This window comes from Chenopodium album, chromosome 22 (assembly GCF_948465745.1).
Source record: "Chenopodium album chromosome 22, dcCheAlbu1.1, whole genome shotgun sequence".
NCBI classification, from domain to species: Eukaryota; Viridiplantae; Streptophyta; class Magnoliopsida; order Caryophyllales; family Amaranthaceae; genus Chenopodium; species Chenopodium album.
In genome coordinates this window covers 21,076,825-21,096,562 of record NC_137855.1, presented here as the reverse complement: position 1 = coordinate 21,096,562, position 19,738 = coordinate 21,076,825, and the positions used below count along the sequence as shown (strand labels likewise).

Here is a 19,738-nt window from a genome sequence, read left to right as displayed (position 1 = left end):
ATTGTTGCCAAAATTGAAAATACCACCTCAAGGTTTTTTTTTTTTTAAAATTTTTTTTAATTTTTATTTTTATTTTACCACCTAGTTTTTTCCAAAAGTTTTCAAATTCCCACCTTTTGTGCGACATGACGTCATCACTGTCCCACACTTTTGTTTTCCCTCTCCCTTCCCTCTCTCTTCCTTGTTTGTTCCCACGATTTCCTTCTAATTTCATCTTTAAATTTGATTTCAAATACAAAAATTTCGCAAATTAGGTTATAATTGCTATAATCTAACCTACAATAAACTGAATTAAGTAGTTTAATTAGGGTTTGGGTAATCAATTTGAGGGTTTTTGTTCAATTCAAAAAATTAGGGTTTATGAATTGATTAATTAGGAAAAACAAAAGTGTGGGTCCCATGATGACGTCATGCCGCAAAAAGGTGGGAATTTGAAAACTAGGTGATAAAATAAAATAAAATAAAACTTGAGGTGGTATTTTCAATTTTGACAACAATAAATGGTGGTAATTTATCAAATTTTCCTAATTAAAACTTTTTTTTTTTAGATGTTTGAAAAGCCACAAAATCCCAAAATCTTTCAAACTCCCGTACTAATAGAACTTTCAGTCTCCTCACTTACGTAGTAGGTTTTTTTTATTTCTCCTCTTTCCCTCTACTCTCCTCGCCTCCTTCGGCCGCAGACCACTCCACCGGCTGCGGCGCACTCCTCCTGTCTGGCAACCTTGACGCTAACAATGGGGAAGAAGAGAGGAAGAGAGAGAATGGTTAATTCTCAGCCTTTCCTAGCTGACCAACCCACCGTCGTTTCTAAAAACCGCTCTAAACCTTCCAAACGCCACCAACAGCAAGAACAGGCATATTTTTTACAATTTTTCTATGCAAATTTTGATGTTACAGTTTTTGAATTTACTTCAATTTTTGTATGGATGATTTTGGTTCTGTTTTTGATTTTGTTTGTTAAATTTGCAGATGATTTCCAACAATATGAGTGATAAAATTCTTAAGGAAGCGTTTAAGCAGCAGAAGGAAATTGTTGATGAGGAGAATGATGACCAAAACCCTAATATTCCCTCCTTTTCTGCTATTCTTCATAATGAGGATGAAGATGAGGAAGATTTTGATGACTTTGCCGGGTTTGCCGAGACCCAATCCCAGATTAATGATTACGAGGTCTAAATTCTCTCTTTTTCATTAGAATTTTATTGTTGATTTTTCGAGTTTTAATATTCAAAAATTTTCGAGATTTTGCGATTTTATGTGTTTAGCAACTATGGCTGTGTTTTATGTATAATTAGAATTGATTTTATGTTTAGCAATTATAATGCAATGAACTGAACTGAACTGACCACCCTTTGCATTCGAGCTAGTTAGTCGTATATGTACTTCGTAGAAATAGCAATTGTAAGGATTGTGTATAATCTAATTCACCCTTGAAAGATCTTTGTGTAATAGTTGAATGTGTTGAAGTTGAATTATATAATTTGTCCTTGATAATAATAATAATAATAATAATAATAATAATAATAATAATAATAATAATAATAATAATAATAATTAACAGGATCAAATTAATGAAGAGGATGAGACATTGTTGGATGCCTTTTTGTCCAAAGATGCTGGTCCACAGCGCACACTCGCGGATGTTATTGCTGCTCGCATCAAAGAACAAGATGCTGCTGTGACCTCTGGTAAAAATTTGTTTTTTTTTTTTTTTGGCAAATTTGTTAAAAAAAATCTTTTAAATGCGTCATTTTGCGAAAAAAAACCTTTTAAAAGCTTTATTGTAAAAGAAAACCCGAAGTTAAATTTTTTTTTGTTTAAAACAACCTAGTATCACTAATCCACATGATTAATATCTAATTCCTTCTATTCATTTTATAACTCTTGATTAACTAAATAATTAAATTAATTTATAAATTAAAAAAAGAAAATAGAAAACCACCACCCCACCACTGGTCAGCCACCCTTTCCCCCTCCCCTGGCAGCAGCCCTCACCCCCGGCGACCACCTCCCCCTCCTTAAACCATGGCAGCAGCCCTCACCCCTGGCGACCACCTCCCCCCTCCCTAAACCATGGCAGCAACCCACTTCTTCTTCAATCTCTCTTTTTCTCTCAACCTTTAAAGCCTTCAACAATGGTGGCTACTTCCACAAACCCTTCATTCTCCCCTTTCCCAACCCTTTCTTCCAAAACCCCTAAACCACAAACCTTCAATTATGCACCACTTCGGCCACGAAAACCACCATCTCTGTTATCAAGAGCCTCAAAAATTTTAGAATAGTGAAGGATAAGAACATACCTCGAGGAGAGAGAAGATAAGTGCATAAGAACACCCCAGCAGTTTTCTACTTCGTTTGCGGCGGAGAAGACATGGAATTGGGTTATGCGGCAACGATTATGGCGATTGGGGGCTGCTGACAGGGTTTAGAGAGGGGGAGGGTTGCAACGGGGGAAAGGGGAAAGGGAGGGGGATCGGCCAACGGTGGAGTTGGGTCGCCGGGGGTGGGGGCTGCTGCAAGGGGAGGAGGAAAGGTGGCTGCCCGGTGGTGGGGTGATGGTTTTCTATTTTATTTTAAATTTATAAATTAATTTAATTATTAAATAGTTAAGTAAGAGTTATAGAGTGATTAGATGAAATTAGATATTAATTAGGTGGATTAGTGTTACTAGGTTTATTTAAACAAAAAAAATTGAACTTCGGGTTTTCTTTTACAATAAAGCTTTTAAAAGGTTTTTTTTTGCAATGAACTTAAAGGTTTTTTTTTTTTAGCATATGAAGATTTAGTTGATTACTGTGATATTTGCCTTTCTCATGATTTTTTTTTTTGATTTGTGCCTGACTTTATGTGCTGTTTTGTCTAGGAGGAAAACCGATGGACAAATTAGATAACAAGGTTATAGAGCATTACAAGACGTATGTATCCTGCCTTGTTGTATACTTTGCTCATCTTTTTTCATTTATTAATTGTCATTTTTTAAATTAACATGTTCATGTCAATCGTTGAATAGGATGGGGAAGGTTTTAAGTACTTATACTGCAGGAAGATTACCAAAAGGATTTAAACATATCCCTTCTGTGAAGTGCTGGGAGGAGATTTTACATTTAACTGAACCTGAAAAATGGTCACCTGCTGCAGTATACCAGGCTACTAGAATATTTGCTTCCAACATGAATCGGATGAGGGCGGAAAGATTTTACAAGCTCGTGCTTCTTCCGCGAGTTCGGGAAGACATCAGAAAACATAAAAAATTGCATTTTGAGTTGTATCAAACTTTGAAAAAAGCTCTATACAAACCAGCTGCTTTCAATAAAGGGATATTATTCCCCCTTTTTAAGGTATTTTGGCCCATGATTAAGCTGTGCATGCTGCCATTGCTATCTATGCTCTTTACTTCTTCAGAAGTTCATGTAGCTAGGTTAATTCTGCATACTCTGTTTTTTTCCTGCTGCCCTAAAAGCATTTTTTATTGGTCATGTTCACAGTCTGGAAATTGCAATCTTCGGGAAGCAGTCATCATAGGTAGTGTGATCCAAAAAATGTCTATCCCTCCTGCTCATTCGAGGTAAATGTAATATCTTTTGACCATGGAAGTTGCATGTTTTCTTTATCTTTCAATAGTTTCTTGTTTGAGTATTCATATGCTGTTGTACATACCTATGTACAAAGAGTCAAAGACGTACTCATCTTCCTTTTCTAATCGATATTTTTTAGCGATTTGATTCTGTGCTTATGCTGCACAGTACTGACAGCTTCTCAGATGAACTTATTTACCTGTGATGATTGATGGGTGTTTATTTGGTTACCACACTGCCTGTGATTCCTATATCTTGACTGTATTTTCAGACAATCACATTATTAAATATTTAATAGAAAAAAAGGGTGAAAATATAAAGTAAAATCAAAACTGGTCAAGAGAGCAAGGAAATTTTAACAATCTGTGATTGTTTTGGACCTTGTGTGAATTTAAGTCTTTTGCGTGTGATGCCAATCATCAACTTTTGTATAGGGCTTTTTTGCTCACTCTTCACTGCAAAAAAAAAAAAAAAAAAAAAAGAAGGTAATTTGTTGTTTTTTAGATTATTTGTAATTCGTGAATTCTCTAAGTTTGAAATTGATAATACTGGATAGAAATTTCTTGAGATACATAAAGAGTTGCTATTTGAGAAAGCTACAATCCCATTAAGTTATGCTAATTTGCTGGCTTCTATCCAAATAGATTTTTAGTTTCTAGGCATCTCACATTATTTAGCATTGTAAGCCAACCTATCTTTTAATGCATTCAGTTTATGTGTAGTTAGGATGTTTTAGTGTGTTCAGCCACCATTTTGGAGCAACTATAAATTTCATGTATGAGATGTGATAGCAATTTGGGTGGAAGATATTGTGGGTTTGTGGCAGTTAGAATTTATGCTTGTTATAACGTGGTGGTTATAGTTGGAGAAAGAAGAGGACTTTCTGCATTTGGCAATCTAGCAACATATCTTTATGTGTAGTCTATCTCGTATATACTTGGGTTCATACTCACGAGTCTTCTCCCAAGTACAAACAGGAGTGCTGTTTTCATAAATAATTTTTGGAGAATTAGTGGTCTTCACTCATCTGATTATTCATGGAAATTTCCCTGTCTTAAATCTGTAATAAACTGAAATTACTCGGTGTAATAACAGTACAACGAAGGATAAAACTCAGAAATTTGATTAAACAAATTAATAGTTTTACAACGATAGTAGTAAGTTTAGCCTACAAAGCTCCAATAGTGACTTTAGGTCACAACTCTCCTAAGAAACTACTCCAAAATTCTGCCTACCTTTTCTTTCTCTCCTTTCCCTATTTATTCTAAGGCTAACAACTACTAACCTAATAATACTAGACTTCCCATATTGCCCATATTACATTTGATAATTACTAACATACTAAACTACCCATAATACCCTCCTCTTACAATATCAAGAGCACCCCCAATTTCACGAGTTCCACTACCAAAATCTCCACCCGAGCCACCTTCTAAAATGCTAACCCCACCACCAAGACCACCAACACCGATTAATCCACCCGTCAAACCACCAGCACGTCCACCAGATTCGCCGGCGAAGCCGCCTCGACCTCCATCAGTAAATCCCGCTCCATAATCTCCAAGCCTTCCACCGGATTTAAAATTTCTTGTGACACCTACAACTCCGCAATCTAACTCGCCGTCAAGTATTTTTGGAGCCATCTTGTTTTCCAGCCGTCACGGATCTGCTCTCTTCTCGGCCGATAAGATGAGTGGGGTCGTCCTCAACGTCTTCCTCACTTTTCTTCTCAACCTCTAACGTGATAGAGCAGTTCTTCTGGGCAACCCCTTGAGTTGCGGTGTTCTCTGTGGAATTCCACACTGATGGTAGGCTCCTCTAGAGATCCTGATATGCCTTCCCTGTTCCGCCGCGTAGGCAAGCCTTTGAAGGGCATGAAGGCCTCTTCAACCCTCTTCCTGAAATCCTCCATTGCTTGGGCGATTGCTGCCTCCACCTCCCTTTTAATTGACTTTTCAAAGTCTGTCCTTTTTTTTTTTTTTTTTTTTTTTTGAAAAATACGCAGTGGTGGTTTCCGGCGCCAGACAGCCAGGAAAACCGCTCTGATACCAAGTGTAATAAACTGAAATTACTCAGGAAAACCGCTCTGATACCAAGTGTAATAAACTGAAATTACTCTCTGTAATAACAGTACAACGAAGGACAAAACTCAGAAATTTGATTAAACAAATTAATGGTTTTACAACGATAGTAGTAGGTTTAGCCTACAAAGCTCCAACAGTGACTTTAGGTCACAACTCTCCTAAGAAACTACTCCAAAATTCTGCCTACCTCTTCTTTCTCTCCTTTCCCTATTTATACTAAGGCTAACAACTACTAACCTAATAATACTAGACTTCCCATATTGCCCATATTACATTTGATAATTACTAATATACTAAACTACCCATAATACCCTCCCCTTAGTCAGTTCATTACAAAATCTGTATTCAAATATCCTTATTGAACAACATTTGCATTTCTTCCATATTTGATCTTGCTAATGCATATGTACCACCATATGGACATTTAAAGGCTTTAGGAATTTTCAGCGAAATTGTGGAGTACTAGACTTGTGCATCCATATTAGCATGAGTATGCGAAATTCTTATGTGGTAAAATTATTTTTGGTTATAACTTTTGCACTTGGGGACATAAATGTATCTTTGATAATTGTAACTGAGTTCATGTAAGATAAGAACATCAAAGGCAGATAAGAACACCAAAGGCAGATTACCCACCAACAATTTTTTTATTTTGTTTAATTTATTTATTTTTTACTTCACCACCAACATTTCTTCAAACCCAAAAACTGTCACCTCTTTTCCCAAACCTTTCTACATGATGCCATTGTGGGCCCCACCAACTACCTTCTCCTTATTTTCCCTCCTTTTCCCTCTCTCTTCTCACGATAATCTCCCCATCACTTCCTCTCTCTTCTCACGATATTCTCCCCTATTCTCCCCATCACTTCCCTCTCTTCTTTAACACTTGAATTCTCACTCACCCAAATTGAATTTTAAACCCTACATTTATCACTCTCTCTCTCTCTCTCTCTCTCTCTCTCTCTCGCTCTCCTCTTTCTTTCTAAAATTAGGTTTTTTTGTTTTTTTTTTCTTTTTTTTTTTCAAAATGAAAAAGCGCAAGGGGGGAGGGGGGGTGGGACCAAAAGCGTAGCCAAATTAGATGCATTGGATTTGGGGGACCAAGGTTTAGATTTTGGTGTTGAAAATTGAGGTTGACTGTGGTAAACCCTAGAGTCCGTACATTGTTAATACATGCAATTAGTTTATAATTGTAATGAATTATTGCAATTTTCCAATTTTGTGTGATTAGGGGTTTTTTAATGTTAAATTAGTGCATCGAATTGTAGTTTAATACTTTGATGTGATTTGAAGTAGTGGGTTTTGTGTTGATTAGGGGTTTATTAATTACGGGTTTATTAATTAGGGGTTTTTTAATGTTAAATTTTGTGTAATTATCAACATTTATTGGAGTTGGGGAACTTAAGGGGAAGGTAGTTAATGGGGCCCACGGTGACGTTATGTAGGTGAATTTTGGAAAAGAGGTGACAATTTTTTAGGTTTTGAAGAATTGTTGGTAGTAAAGTAAAAAAAAAAAAAAAATTGTTGGTGGTGTTTAGCAAAATGAGTATAATTTTTTTCAAATTTTCTTTAGAAAAACAATACTCACTTTAGATTTTGTTAGATTTGCCGTAGTGTATACCTTCATAATATTAAATTTTTATATTTTTTACTTATAAATAATACTCTCTTAACTTGCATGTGACTACTTTTGATTTAAAGTGGGGAGAGATAGAGAGTAAGGTGTTATTTATTTTAACTTGCCTCCACAAAGTGGGATTGTAGACGGTAAAAAAACGTTAAAAGTAGTAGAGTAATATTGATTAGAAAAACAGATGAGAACAAAAAGTGAGTAGGTTTTAGGAAAACATAGGGAGTAGGGGATATGAGTAACTAAAATAATGCATTGGCAATCATGAAATGAGAAGTGCTGTAAGTACAAAGGAGTTGATATTATGAACTTGTGATTGGCTCAATAACAACATATTTAAGCACTTTTTTTTTTTTTTTACATAGTCAACTTCTTGTTATTATTTCCTTTTTTCCTTTTTCCACCACTTTTTGTACACCTTGGTATCTGCCCCTTATTAGGATGTAAGTGAATGAACTTAAGGAAATGCTAATTAGGTGAATTTGTTGATCAAATTTTGTTGAATTTGAAAAATAACAATCTTAGTTTTTTTTTTGTTTGTTTTTTTTTTTTTTTTTTTTTTTTTTTTTTTTTTTTTTTTGAAAAATTGCCAAAATAATCTGACCTTTGCCTCATCTGCCTAAAATAATCCCACCTTTTGATTTTTTTTAAATAATCCGACCTTTATATCTCTTTCGCTTTAAATGGTCCTAACCGGTCTCCTAACTTGTTATTACAAGTTACTAGACGCGTGATTCGTTAATAAAATAATTTTTTTAAAAAAAATAATAAACAAAAAAGAAAATTAAAATCAGAAAAAAAACCCCAACCCAGATTCCGGCAGCCCAGCCACCGGCCACCATCTCCCTTCCCCTCTTCGAATCCAGGCACCAACTCCCTTTCCCTTGCTAATTCCGACCACCCCTTCCTCTTCCTCCTTGTTTTCGGCCGACTCGACCGTAGCACTAGCCCGCAAAACTGCCATAAAAGTAGAGCGACTGCTGCAGTGCTGCTTCTCCTCCGCAATTCACATATGCGGATCCTCAAACCCGCCACAACATCACAACCAATCTCCTCGCAGCAAACACCAAACAATGCCACTAACCACCATCACAATCAATCGCTAACCACCAAAATTGCAACAATAATAGCTGACATGCACCACAAACAAGAGCTGCCGCTTCGAGCACCCACAAATCAACCCCAAAATCGCAAATTAAACCCATTAAAGCCGCCAATCCAAGGGCAAAGTGACAATTTCGGTGAGTGGGCTGGGTAGAGGAGGTGGTTTAGGTGGACGGACTGGGTAGAGGAGGTGGTTTAGGTGGACGGACTGGGTAGAGGAGGTGGTTTAGGTGGACGGACTGGGTAGAGGAGGTGGTTTAGGTGGACGGACTGGGTAGAGGAGGTGGTTTAGGTGGACGGACTGGGTAGAGAGGTGGTTTAGGTGGATGGACTGGGTAGAGGAGGTGGTTTTGGTGGGTGGTCTGGGTAGTTGAGGTGGTTTTAGTGGTGGGTTTGCTGGAGAGAGGGTGATCATCTTTTTTTTTTTTTAATTTTTTTTTATTTTGTAGTTTATAATATTTTTTTATTATTTTTTCTTTCTTTTTTTTAATAAGAAAATTTAGACTAATTGTGTGGTGACACATGTGAAAACATGTCCAAGTCGCATAAAATAACCTGTTTAGCCGGTTTCAAGTCACTTGAGACCATTGGGAGTGGATTAGATATAAAGGTCGGATTGTTCAAAAATAATCAAAAGGTGGGATTATTTTGGGCGGATGAGGCAAATTTTGGATTTCCGGGCAATTTTTCCTTCTTTTTTTTTTTTTTTTTTTTAAAACAAAAGATTCAATATTATGTGTATGAATTCTCTGGGCCTATTCTATTCAGCTTATGTTCAGTTCAATTAAGCTCCAATAAGTTAAGTGAAGTTCAACTCAAACTCATCAGAAGAGGCCCTATGTCAATTTTTGCTTTATTGGCACTTGTTCAAATGTAGGGCTGTGCACGGTGCGGTTTGGATCTCAAACCGCAAAATTGCAGTTTGTGATTTTTTCAAACCGCACCAAACCGCAATTATATACAAACCGCCCAAACCGCACCGCAATATACGGTTTGGTGCGGTTTGCGGTTTTTTCACAGTTTTTTTTACCTCACAAATAATGTTTATTTGCTTATCTTCTCTTATGAAATTTTTACTTGAAAACTGTACAACTATGCGGATGATTCAATACAAGAGGTAGGGCTTTACTAATAGTGACCGAAGTAACATGCCAAGGCAAACATGAAGCAAAATTATTTAGTAAACCATAACCACTTCGTTATAACTTAACTGATACAAAAACCAAAAGTTAAATCACAAATGAAAAAGCCTTACAACTCCAAAGCACAAGAAACGTACAGTAAGAAAGGAAAACTTTTGGTTTTCTTAATAATGACCCACACAATTCAGTACATATAAATACAATGTAAGAGTCTATTTTCCATGTTTCCTTCCCACACCAGATTTCTTTGTGAATTTAGTATTGGAGGCGAGCAATTAACAATATGATTGTATGTGGTGGTCGATTGTTTGAAAATCAATGGTCTTTATCTCTCAAAAATTAAGATTTGAAGGAGAAAGAGATGTAGAAAATGTGAAATTGATACAAAGAGTTAGAGAGGAAGAAAAATGAGGGAGAGGAAGGATAGATGAGGATTAGAGATGAAGATGTCGGCTACTAATGTATTGCAAAATAAAATCAGTAACCCTACAAAATTTTAGGGTCTTTTATTTTTAAATTTGTTTTTTTTTTTTTAGTTTATTTTTAAATTTTAGTATATTTATTGATTTTGCGGTTTGCGGTGCGGTTTGGTTTGAATTTTTTTTGAAACCGCACCAAACCGCAAAACTGCGGTTTGGTCAAATTTGAAAACCGCACCAAACCGCAAAATTGCGGTTTGGTGCGGTCTAGACTGTACTCTCCACAGCCCTATTCAAATGTGTCAAATGATGGTACCAGTGCCAAGCCACTTTCTAAAAATCTGTTCAAAATTATGCTACTCATTGACCTGTTCTTTACTCTTGGATCTTCAAATGTTATGTCATGCTTTGGGTCTAAATATGAATTTAGAGGGTGTGAAGAAGGGGAGGGCGAAGGTAACAAAAAGAGGACATGTACATCTACAAGAAGCTTTTTAACTTTTTATGTATTAGCTGTACAAGCTTCCAATTGTGAGAGTCATGGATAGATGTGAATGAAATTAGATGTGCTGTTTTTTACTTGGATTTTGCTAGGATAATTAGTGTTTGGCATTGTGAGCATTTTCAGCTTTGTGCACAATACCTTAGACCCCAAATTGTGGTTCTAAAATTGAAGAATGCCTTTTAAGTTAAATAATGCCTTGTAAATCTACCTTTGATGTTCTATGGAGACTGGAACTGCAAAACTTGTAATCGATCCTGGGCTTGCATTCTCAAAAATTTGGAAGACCTGGTTTTTTTGCCCTTGAAAAAAACCTGTATATATTGTGTCATTCAAATACTCTATGCATGTGTGTGTTTGCTGCTAGATTTTAATGTATATCTCTTGTTTACTGTGCATATGAGGTTGTAGCTGTTTATATAACATGTAGTTTTATGAATATGCAGTGTTGCGTTGTTGAGGCTAGCTGAGATGGATTACTGTGGGACTACCAGGTAAAATCCGTCTTTTTGTTATGGTTTCTACTCTATGCTTTATCTTACAATGATTACTCTTTTTCACTCTCTTTTACTTACTTAATTCACCTTTTTCTAATACCCACCCACCTATTTACCTAATTTCTTATTTTATCTACCGATTTTTCACTCTTCTAGAAAAAAGAATCCATATATACTACCTGCGTTTTTTTTAGTTGGCTCGTTTTGACTTTGGCACTATTCACACGCCTCTCTTTGACCGTGTTTTGTACTTTATAAGTAATGAAAAATATAATCATGTGGGGTCTTGTTAGATTCGTCGCGGAATAGATTTTCAAAATATCAACTTTTTATAATTTTTGCTTTTCGGTAATTAAAGATATTAACGATTGAAGTTGTGCATTGGCAAACGTGACTAAAGAAACGTGTCAACTAAAAAGAAACGGAGGAAGTATATGGCAAGATTTGTTGTCCTTGATAACAAGTACAATTTATGTTTCTTATTTTTCTCTGCTATGAAATTTGGAATGACAAAGCATTCTTACCGGTAAAAGGTTATATAGTGATAAAATCTGTTGGCCCTCGTATAGCCGTATTTGATTATGAGACCCCGTTGGTGGTGAAGTTTCTTATAGAAGAAAAAACTTTTCAAGAGATTTGTCCATACCCTAGTGCAGGTATTTGTATGCAAAGCAGATTAACTTATATGTACCCTTCTACCTGTTGAAATGTAAATTTATAAGGGGCCTTATGATTTCTTTTCCATCTATCTAATATAAATCTTAAATCTCATTGTTTTAAATTCTTCATAATGAATATTTCCCTATTTGCTTTTTACACGTTAACTTTGGAAAAGGTGAACATGTATAGACTTAGTGTGCCATATTGAGTGAAATAATGCTTCCCCTGGTACTGACCTTTTACATTGTTGTAGCGGTATATAAAACGCCTGCTTATGCTCACTATAGACACCTTGGTCACAAATCTGTTCTGACTATTACTCTTTTCTACTTCTTTTGTAAGAGCTTCTTGTAGAATGAATCATTTCATCTTGTTCTTGTTACTTGCTATGATTTGATAACAAGATTTGGTGTCCTAACTCAATAAAGGGCTTTATTACTGGGACTTTGTGAATTTTTCTAATATATGGTTTGACTTGGAACTCTTTTCTACTTCTTTTCTAAGAGTTTCTTGTAGAATGAATCATTTCATCTTGTTCCTGTTACTTGCTCTGATTTGATAACAAGATTTGGTGTCCTAACACAATAAAGGGCTATAACTATTGGGAGTTTGGGACTTTGTGAATATTTCTAATATATGATTTGACTTGGAACCTTAACGCAGCTATATAATCAAGGTTTTTATTGACAAGAAGTATGCTTTGCCTTATCGTGTGCTGGATGCTTTGGTTGCACATTTCATGAGATTTCTAGAAGACTCACGGGTCATGCCTGTGATCTGGCATCAGACGCTTCTTGCTTTTGTTCAGAGGTAAGTAATTGTCCCCTTGTCAATGACATACATGTTTCCCAGATTTTTTTTTATTTAATTATTTTTCCTATTCTGGAAGATTACAAATTCTCAGGGTTCTCTCCAAATGTATCAGTATTCTCTGATTCCTGATTATTCTTGATTTTCTTTGCAATATCTTTCTCTGTGACATCTTACTAAATGAAACATTCAATGATTGGACAATTATTTCAATCCTTCATGAAGTTCTTGTATATATGTTTTTCTTTTTATGAGTTGTCACATTTTATGTTATGAGCCTTATGAAAGCAGTTGTTTGGACAATGATATGTAGGATTTTCTTAACACCTCACAACTCCGTGGAAAATTGTGTAGTTAGTCATAAAATCTTTTAGGAAATTGTACAATTAATCTACCATTTCCAAACCTTTATTGATTTTGAAAACAAATGATGTCATTAATAGTTTTGGCTGGAAAATTTTTATATGAGAAGTTGACACGTGGGCAGTAATGCTATTAGCTGTAATTAGTTTAGTATAGGTATATACTCACTCTATGTCATACTCTTTTTTCTTTCTCTCTATCTCTCATCTCTAAAGTTTGCCTAGGAGTCCGTGCATCTAAAATGAAACAGAGGAAGTAAATGAAATTCTAGGGGGTATGGAAGATTTTCTTGTGTTTGAATAACTGGGCAAACATAGGTACAATTCTTTTTGGGATTATAAAAAGTGATAATAATATCATGTGGCCATGTGACTGACAATTTCCTGGGACATATTTCGTACTATTTTGTTACTATGACTTTTTGATCAACATGGTATTGAATTATGCATTTGCTTCTAGTTTAGTACCCTGTGATAAATGTTATCTAGGATGTAAAGCTTCTTGAAGCCTTAAATATGTCTTCATTGCCGGGGTAGGTTTTATTCCTCAAGATATTATTTGTACTAAATTGTCTTGCGTGAATGTGTGTTTTATGTTGAAAACTATCTGGTGCTTTAGCAATTTGAAATCTGTTTAAATGCAATGGTGGCATGGCATTTTGTATTTTCAACAGGTACAAACATGAATTACGAAAGGAAGATAAAGATAATCTTAATATATTAATGCAAAACCAAAGACACTATTTGGTAAGAGCATCCCCACCTATGCAAGGATTTGTTTAATCATAGTATGTTTATTTGGCTGAGGTGTGTTCTATTATTGTTTATTGCAGGTAACACCTGAGATTTCTAGAGAGCTTAATAATAGTCGTAATCGCGGTGAAAAAGAAGACGATTCTATGATGTGTATCCTTTGCTTCATATTGTGTTCATGGTTTTTCTCTACTTTATGTGGCTATGCTTATGCCAACATATTACCTTCTTTCCATTGATAGTTTTTTTGCAATACTCTGTTGAATCTAATCATGTAGTGTTTGTTTTTGCTTGATTGGGCATACTATATATGAATGCTTTTTACATGTCTCATGTTTGCTGGATAGCATGTTATAGTGCTAGGAGAGCCCAACTTGTTAGTCAAGAATCTTGTTTTATTTTTGATGGAGTTAGTCAAAATGACTGGTTTAATCAACGTTAGCTGAATACACTTGGTATTTATGACTTAGCAGATTGGATGCTGGGAGCACAGATTTGATTTGAAAAAGAGAACGCACAGCTAGATTGCTCCTGCTACATCTTTTAAATTTATGCATGTTTGGTACTTACATGTGACCGAAAAATGATTTTAAATAGAGTGGGTGTTGTTTTGATTCGAATGATTGATTTCAAATATGGTAAATGGAATGGATAGAGGGGAAAGCTGTGTTTTGCATCGAATGAGAATAAGGACAGACAATGGATACAAAGATGTATGTCTAATTTTAGAGGTCCTAGAAAACAAAGAGAATACCAGATGTGGAGGTAGGCAGTAAATGTAATAGTAAGGGTTAGGGTTTCATTAAATTTTGGTCTTTGTTCTTTATTTGGAGCAGGTCGTCTTATAACGTTGGGAGACATTGGACAGGTGCATTTAGAATAATCTTTTGAGGAAATGCGTCCATTTATTTTCATCTACTTTTAGCAGTCTTTCCTGATCCATAGTGTTTTCAACTCATATACTTTTACGGAATCATTTCCAGATTATTGGAAGCAGATTAGCCTTGGGTTAGCTAGCTTTTTATCTGTTGTCTGTCCAGCGAATTGTTTCTGTTGCAGTCTTTGTGACAAATGGACTATTTCATATTGACCTTTTGAAAATGTGTGCTGCAACCTCCCTATATCATTCTTATCAGAAGTTGAAATTCTATTCAAAATCCTTCACTTTGATAAGTTTTTTGCTGATCATATGCCACTTTTCCTGTTTGAGCTGTGCCTTCCATGCTCTATTGCACCACTTTAATCCCTCCCTCCTCCCCCAAATGTAAATAGAAAAGGATAGAATGTATACAGGACTTTCATGGTCCTTCAAAATTATTTCTTATAGTTTCTGCCAGGTGTGCTAAGTCATGCTTTTGTTTGCTTTATTCAAGGTATCAAGCTCTATTATTTTTAATGGAAAATACTGTGAAAAATTGTAAGTTCTATGAGCTTGTATGCTATTAGCTTCTCATCCTACTTAATATAGGGTATTACTAATAGTGATTTGTTCCGTCTTAATGTCATCTTTTTTTATTAATATTCGCAATTTTTCTAGATTTAGTCTTTTTTCATGAATAGCTGACACTTGTTTATGCAAGTTGCTTGTCTCCCTTGACTTATTCCTCTTCAGTATCTGTTATCAATGAACCAATCCAGGAAGACAGGTTTGATATACCAGAAGTACCGATGGAAGAAGATGACTAAGAGTTGGTACCTTGTCCATCTTGCCTTTGTGAGCTTGAGTCTCCGAAAATTTTGATTGTGTTTTCATCCTTAGTGAATTTATGTTATTTGTGTAACACCGGGAGTTTCTGCTTCCCATGTTATGAATTGTGTAGTAGCATTTGTTGAAAGACCTTGTATCATTATTTGGGATTGAGATGCTTTTTTGTTTTTTTTTTGAAAGCAATTAGACTAGTGCATATTATTAAGAAAAATTTGTAAATTACCACCCATAAAAGGAACCTATTTTGAAATTACCACCCATTAAAAATTTTATTTTAAATAATCACCCATTAAATTATAAAACATACCTTTTTTGGAATTCCAGTGGAAAATCCGGTTGAGGGCCCTTCCCTAATAACTTCCCTCTTTTTTTTTTTCGACCTAACCTTCTGATTAAAACATTAAACTCAAAATACATCTTCTCTCATCAATTTCTTCAATTAATTCATCCAAAAGCATCAATCTTTCCCCTTTTTCTTCCTTTAATTCTCTGTCAACTTTGCAATTACCGCTTAAGGATTGAATCAGAACCTAACTATTTTTTTTTTCTGGGACCCTATTTGTAATTGCATTTGCTGTTGAAGTCGCCATCTTGGTGTGTTTTCAGGGGACCAAAAGCGCATAGGTGAAACTCTTGTCAAATGGCGATGTCAATAGCGAGCCTGATGTGAGCAATTGGGACCCTTTACAATTTCAGACATATAGCCTAATTGCAAAAACCCCCCAATTTTAAAGCCCAGGAACCCTAATTTCAAAATTGCGGAAAACCCCCAATTTTATTGCCCCAGGAACCCTAATTCCAAAATTTCAGACATGTACCAGCTGCAATTTGAGGAAATTTGGATGAAATTTGGGGCAAAAGTTGTGAATTGATGTTGGATAATTTATAAAGAAAAAAAAATCGAGGGAAACATTTATAATAGTCAAATTCGCCGTTTTTAGCCGTTATGTGGGGCTCTCAACCGGATTTTCCACCGGAAAAAAGGTGGTAATCTGAAATATTTTTTAATTTAATGGGTGGTTATTTTAAATAAAAGTTTTAATGAGTGGTAATTTCAAAACAGGACCCCTTTTTAGGTGGTAATTTACAAATTTTCCTATTATTAATCATTGGACAAATTGTCCATAAGTACATACGACGACACATCTTTGGGACAACAATTAACCCAAACTTGTTCGTTCCTAGAAGGCACTAGTCTAGCAAGATGATGAGCAACGGCATTACCATCCCTCCTAACATGAGACCAAGACACAAATTCAAGGTCCTAACACACAAAGAAAACATCATCTAGAATTAAATCAAGATCAGAAAAGAAGGTAGCACATTTCGACAGTCGATTAATGATCGCTTGGCTATTTGATTCCATTATGATCCGCTTGAAGCCGAACCTCTTCGCAAGCTGCACCCCATATAAAATGGCCTTGCACTCGGCAGCTTCAGCATACCATCTGCCACACACTCTACGGCAACCAGTAAGGAGCGCCTCCCCTTTCCAGTCACGCAGAACAGCACCCAGCCCCACCCAACCTTCGTCTTTTAAGCACGCACTGCAATTGAGCTTAACAAAATCTTGCGGGGGAAGGAGCCAAATATTCGGGCTTTTCTTCTTCACAGGCTGGCAGAGCCATAGATACGCTTCATATATTTCCCACAATCCTCAAGGAGCCTCGAAACACGATCAACAACAACTTGGTGCGGCACATCTTTGTTATTAAAAATTTTATCATTTCTGCGACTCCAAATATACCACAGCAAGGCAACCCCTTTCAACCTTTTCTCATCCTGAAGCTTACCCCAGCCAACAATTACATCCTTTAAAACAGCTTGAGGATCATCACACAGCAGTTCCTCACACCCACACTCTCTCCATAAATCACGAACTGTTGGGCATGTAAATAAGGCGTGTACAACAGTCTCGGTGCTTGATGTGCACCATGGGCAGCAGTCAAATTCCAGCATATGCCTCTTAAAGAGAAGCTCATGAGTAGGCAGGGACTTTGTGCACATCCTCCAAAGAAAATGTTTCACCTTCGGGATGGTGTCAAGTCCCCAAATATCGACCCAAACTTGGTGAAAGGAGTCGATATTGCAAGATTTACCAAGCATATATGCTATCTTGACTGAATAAATGACATCCTTCGTAAAAGCCCATGTCAAACAATCACTATGAGCTCGGGCACTTAAGGGGATTGCCAATATACAATCGGCATCACGTTTCGAGAAAATACTGGTGATTAAATCATAGTTCCAGTCCTTTCTCTCGTCATCAATCAAATCACGGACCTTCTCCACACCACTAGCACGGGGAGACAAGGTGTACCTTCCATGCTCATCCGCAACCCAGGGGTCATCATAAATATTTATACTACAACCATCCCCAACCCTCCAAATCAATCCCTCCTTCACCAAATATTTTGCGCCCCAAATCCCCTTCCAAGCGTGACTGCCATTTAAACCAAGAGAGGCTCCTAAAATACCACCATTTGGATAATATTTTTCTTTCATAACTTTGCTAAGAAGTGTATCCGGATGAGTAATTAACCTCTAACTTGCTTCCCGAGCAAGGCCTCATTAAAAACTGCCATATCACGAAAACCCAAACCCCCAAGGCACTTCGGTTCACACATAGACTCCCAACTCCGCCAATGTTGAAGAACCAGAATGACCCCAAAAGAATCTTGCAGTCAAAGATCTTATCTCCCCAATCACGTTGCTAGGCAGCCTATATACCCCCATAATGTAGGTGGGGATAGCTTGGATTACTGCTTTCACAAGAACTTCTTTCCCGGCTCTAGATAATAACTTTTCCTTCCACCTGTGCAGTTTTTTCCAAATTCTATCTCTAAGAGCAGAAAAACCATCTTCTTCGATCTACCTATAATTGTTGGAATGCCAAGATATTTTTCATGCGCCTCTACCATTCTCATTTACAAAAACTCCACCAACTCTTCCCGTTTTGGCATACAAATGCCTTTACTGAAAGAGACCTCCGATTTCTCATAATTAATTTTCTGTCCGGAAGCTGCTTCATATATGTTGAGTATATCAACTATCTTTGAGCATTCCTCGCGGTTGGCTCTAGCAAAAAGCAGACTGTCATCTGCAAAAAAGAGATGGGAAATTTTCGGGCCATTCCTACTGGCACCTGCTCCATGAACAAGTGTATGATCCGTTGCCTTCTTAATCATATCAGAGAAAGCATTAACAATAATAATGAAAAGGTAAGGGGAGAGAAGATCCCCCTGCCTTAAGCCTCGAGTGGGTTGAGCCGAACCATACACACTACGGTTGATAATAAAAGAGTAAGACACTGTTGTAACACAACTCATGACCACTTCAACCCATTGCTCCGCAAACCCCATCTTGAGTAACAATTTTTCCAGGAAAAACCACTCCACCCTATCATATGCTTTACTCATGTCTAATTTCAAGGCAATTGTTCCTTTTTTACTATTACTTCGTTTCTTCATAGTATGAAAAACTTCCATAGCAATAAGAGCATTATCAGTGATCAATCTTCCTGGGACAAAAGCACTTTCATTTTCAGAAATAACACCAGGAAGGATTGATTTTAACCTCATTACAATTGCTTTCGAGACAATTTTATAAAGCACATTACATAAATAACACCAGGAAATAGGGCGAAACTCAGACATAATAGTGGGGGAATTAACTTTCGAAATGAGAGCAGTGTTAGTGTTATTTACCGATTTCGGGGAAGCCCTTCCATGGAGAACATTACGAACTTGGCTAAAGACTTCATTACCAATAATGTGCCAAAATTTCTGATAAAAAAATGGCATGTAAACCATACGGACTCGGAGCCTTACACGGATGCATATTACATATGGCCGCAAATATCTCATCCTTGTCAAAAGGTCGAAGAAGAAACTTATTATCGAGGGGAGTGATGGTGGGTTTCTCAGCATCCAACACCTTCGCACAATCGTCTAATGGGTTCAACGAGGTGAAAAGGTCCTTATAAAAGTCTTCCACGATGCCCTCAAAATCTTCCTCCTCCACACGCCATTCCCCATTTTTATCATAAAGTCCTTTTATTTCATTTTTCTTCCTCCGTTGAGATGCTTTATGGTGGAAATAAGTGGTGTTGCGGTCGCCATCTTTGATCTCCGCTGCTCTAGATCTCAAATACCAGTGTGCTTCCAACTTGTCACCCAAATCAATAATTTGCTTCTCAAGTCTCGCATGATGGGCAAGGTTCTCATTCCACATGCGCCCACTTTGCACCCCTTTCAATTGTTTCTCTGCTTCCTCAATTTGCTTGACAAGGTCATTAAATTAATTCCCACTCCATTTCTTTAAGGCTGCAAGAGTTGTCTCCAACCTTCCACCAACATCCAACCCCACCGAATTACCCCACGCCTTCCTCACAGTCTCTTCACAAGCTGACTCAAGAAGCCATGAAGTCTCAAATTTTATTTATTTCTTGCCTTGTTTACTCTTATGCTTTGCACGCTTTAGGCGAGCC

General features: G+C 36.6%; 2 protein-coding genes across 2 annotated transcripts; one reads left to right on the top strand and one right to left on the bottom strand.

Moving 5' to 3' along the window:
* The first annotated feature begins 614 nt into the window (after window positions 1–614).
* On the top strand, window positions 615–15,409 carry LOC145604676 (bystin-like). The gene is made up of 11 exons (XM_081660589.1): window positions 615–857; window positions 973–1,173; window positions 1,565–1,691; window positions 2,867–2,918; window positions 3,014–3,341; window positions 3,489–3,568; window positions 10,906–10,953; window positions 12,280–12,426; window positions 13,463–13,535; window positions 13,622–13,694; window positions 15,154–15,409. Exons 1-11 carry the CDS (start codon window positions 738–740, stop codon window positions 15,225–15,227), a joined length of 1,323 nt encoding a protein of 440 aa, XP_081516715.1. The 5' UTR covers window positions 615–737; the 3' UTR covers window positions 15,228–15,409.
* A 1,448-nt stretch (window positions 15,410–16,857) lies between these two features.
* On the bottom strand, window positions 16,858–17,754 carry LOC145604085 (uncharacterized). The gene has a single exon (XM_081660033.1). It carries the CDS (start codon window positions 17,752–17,754, stop codon window positions 16,858–16,860), a length of 897 nt encoding a protein of 298 aa, XP_081516159.1.
* Window positions 17,755–19,738: the final 1,984 nt, after the last annotated feature.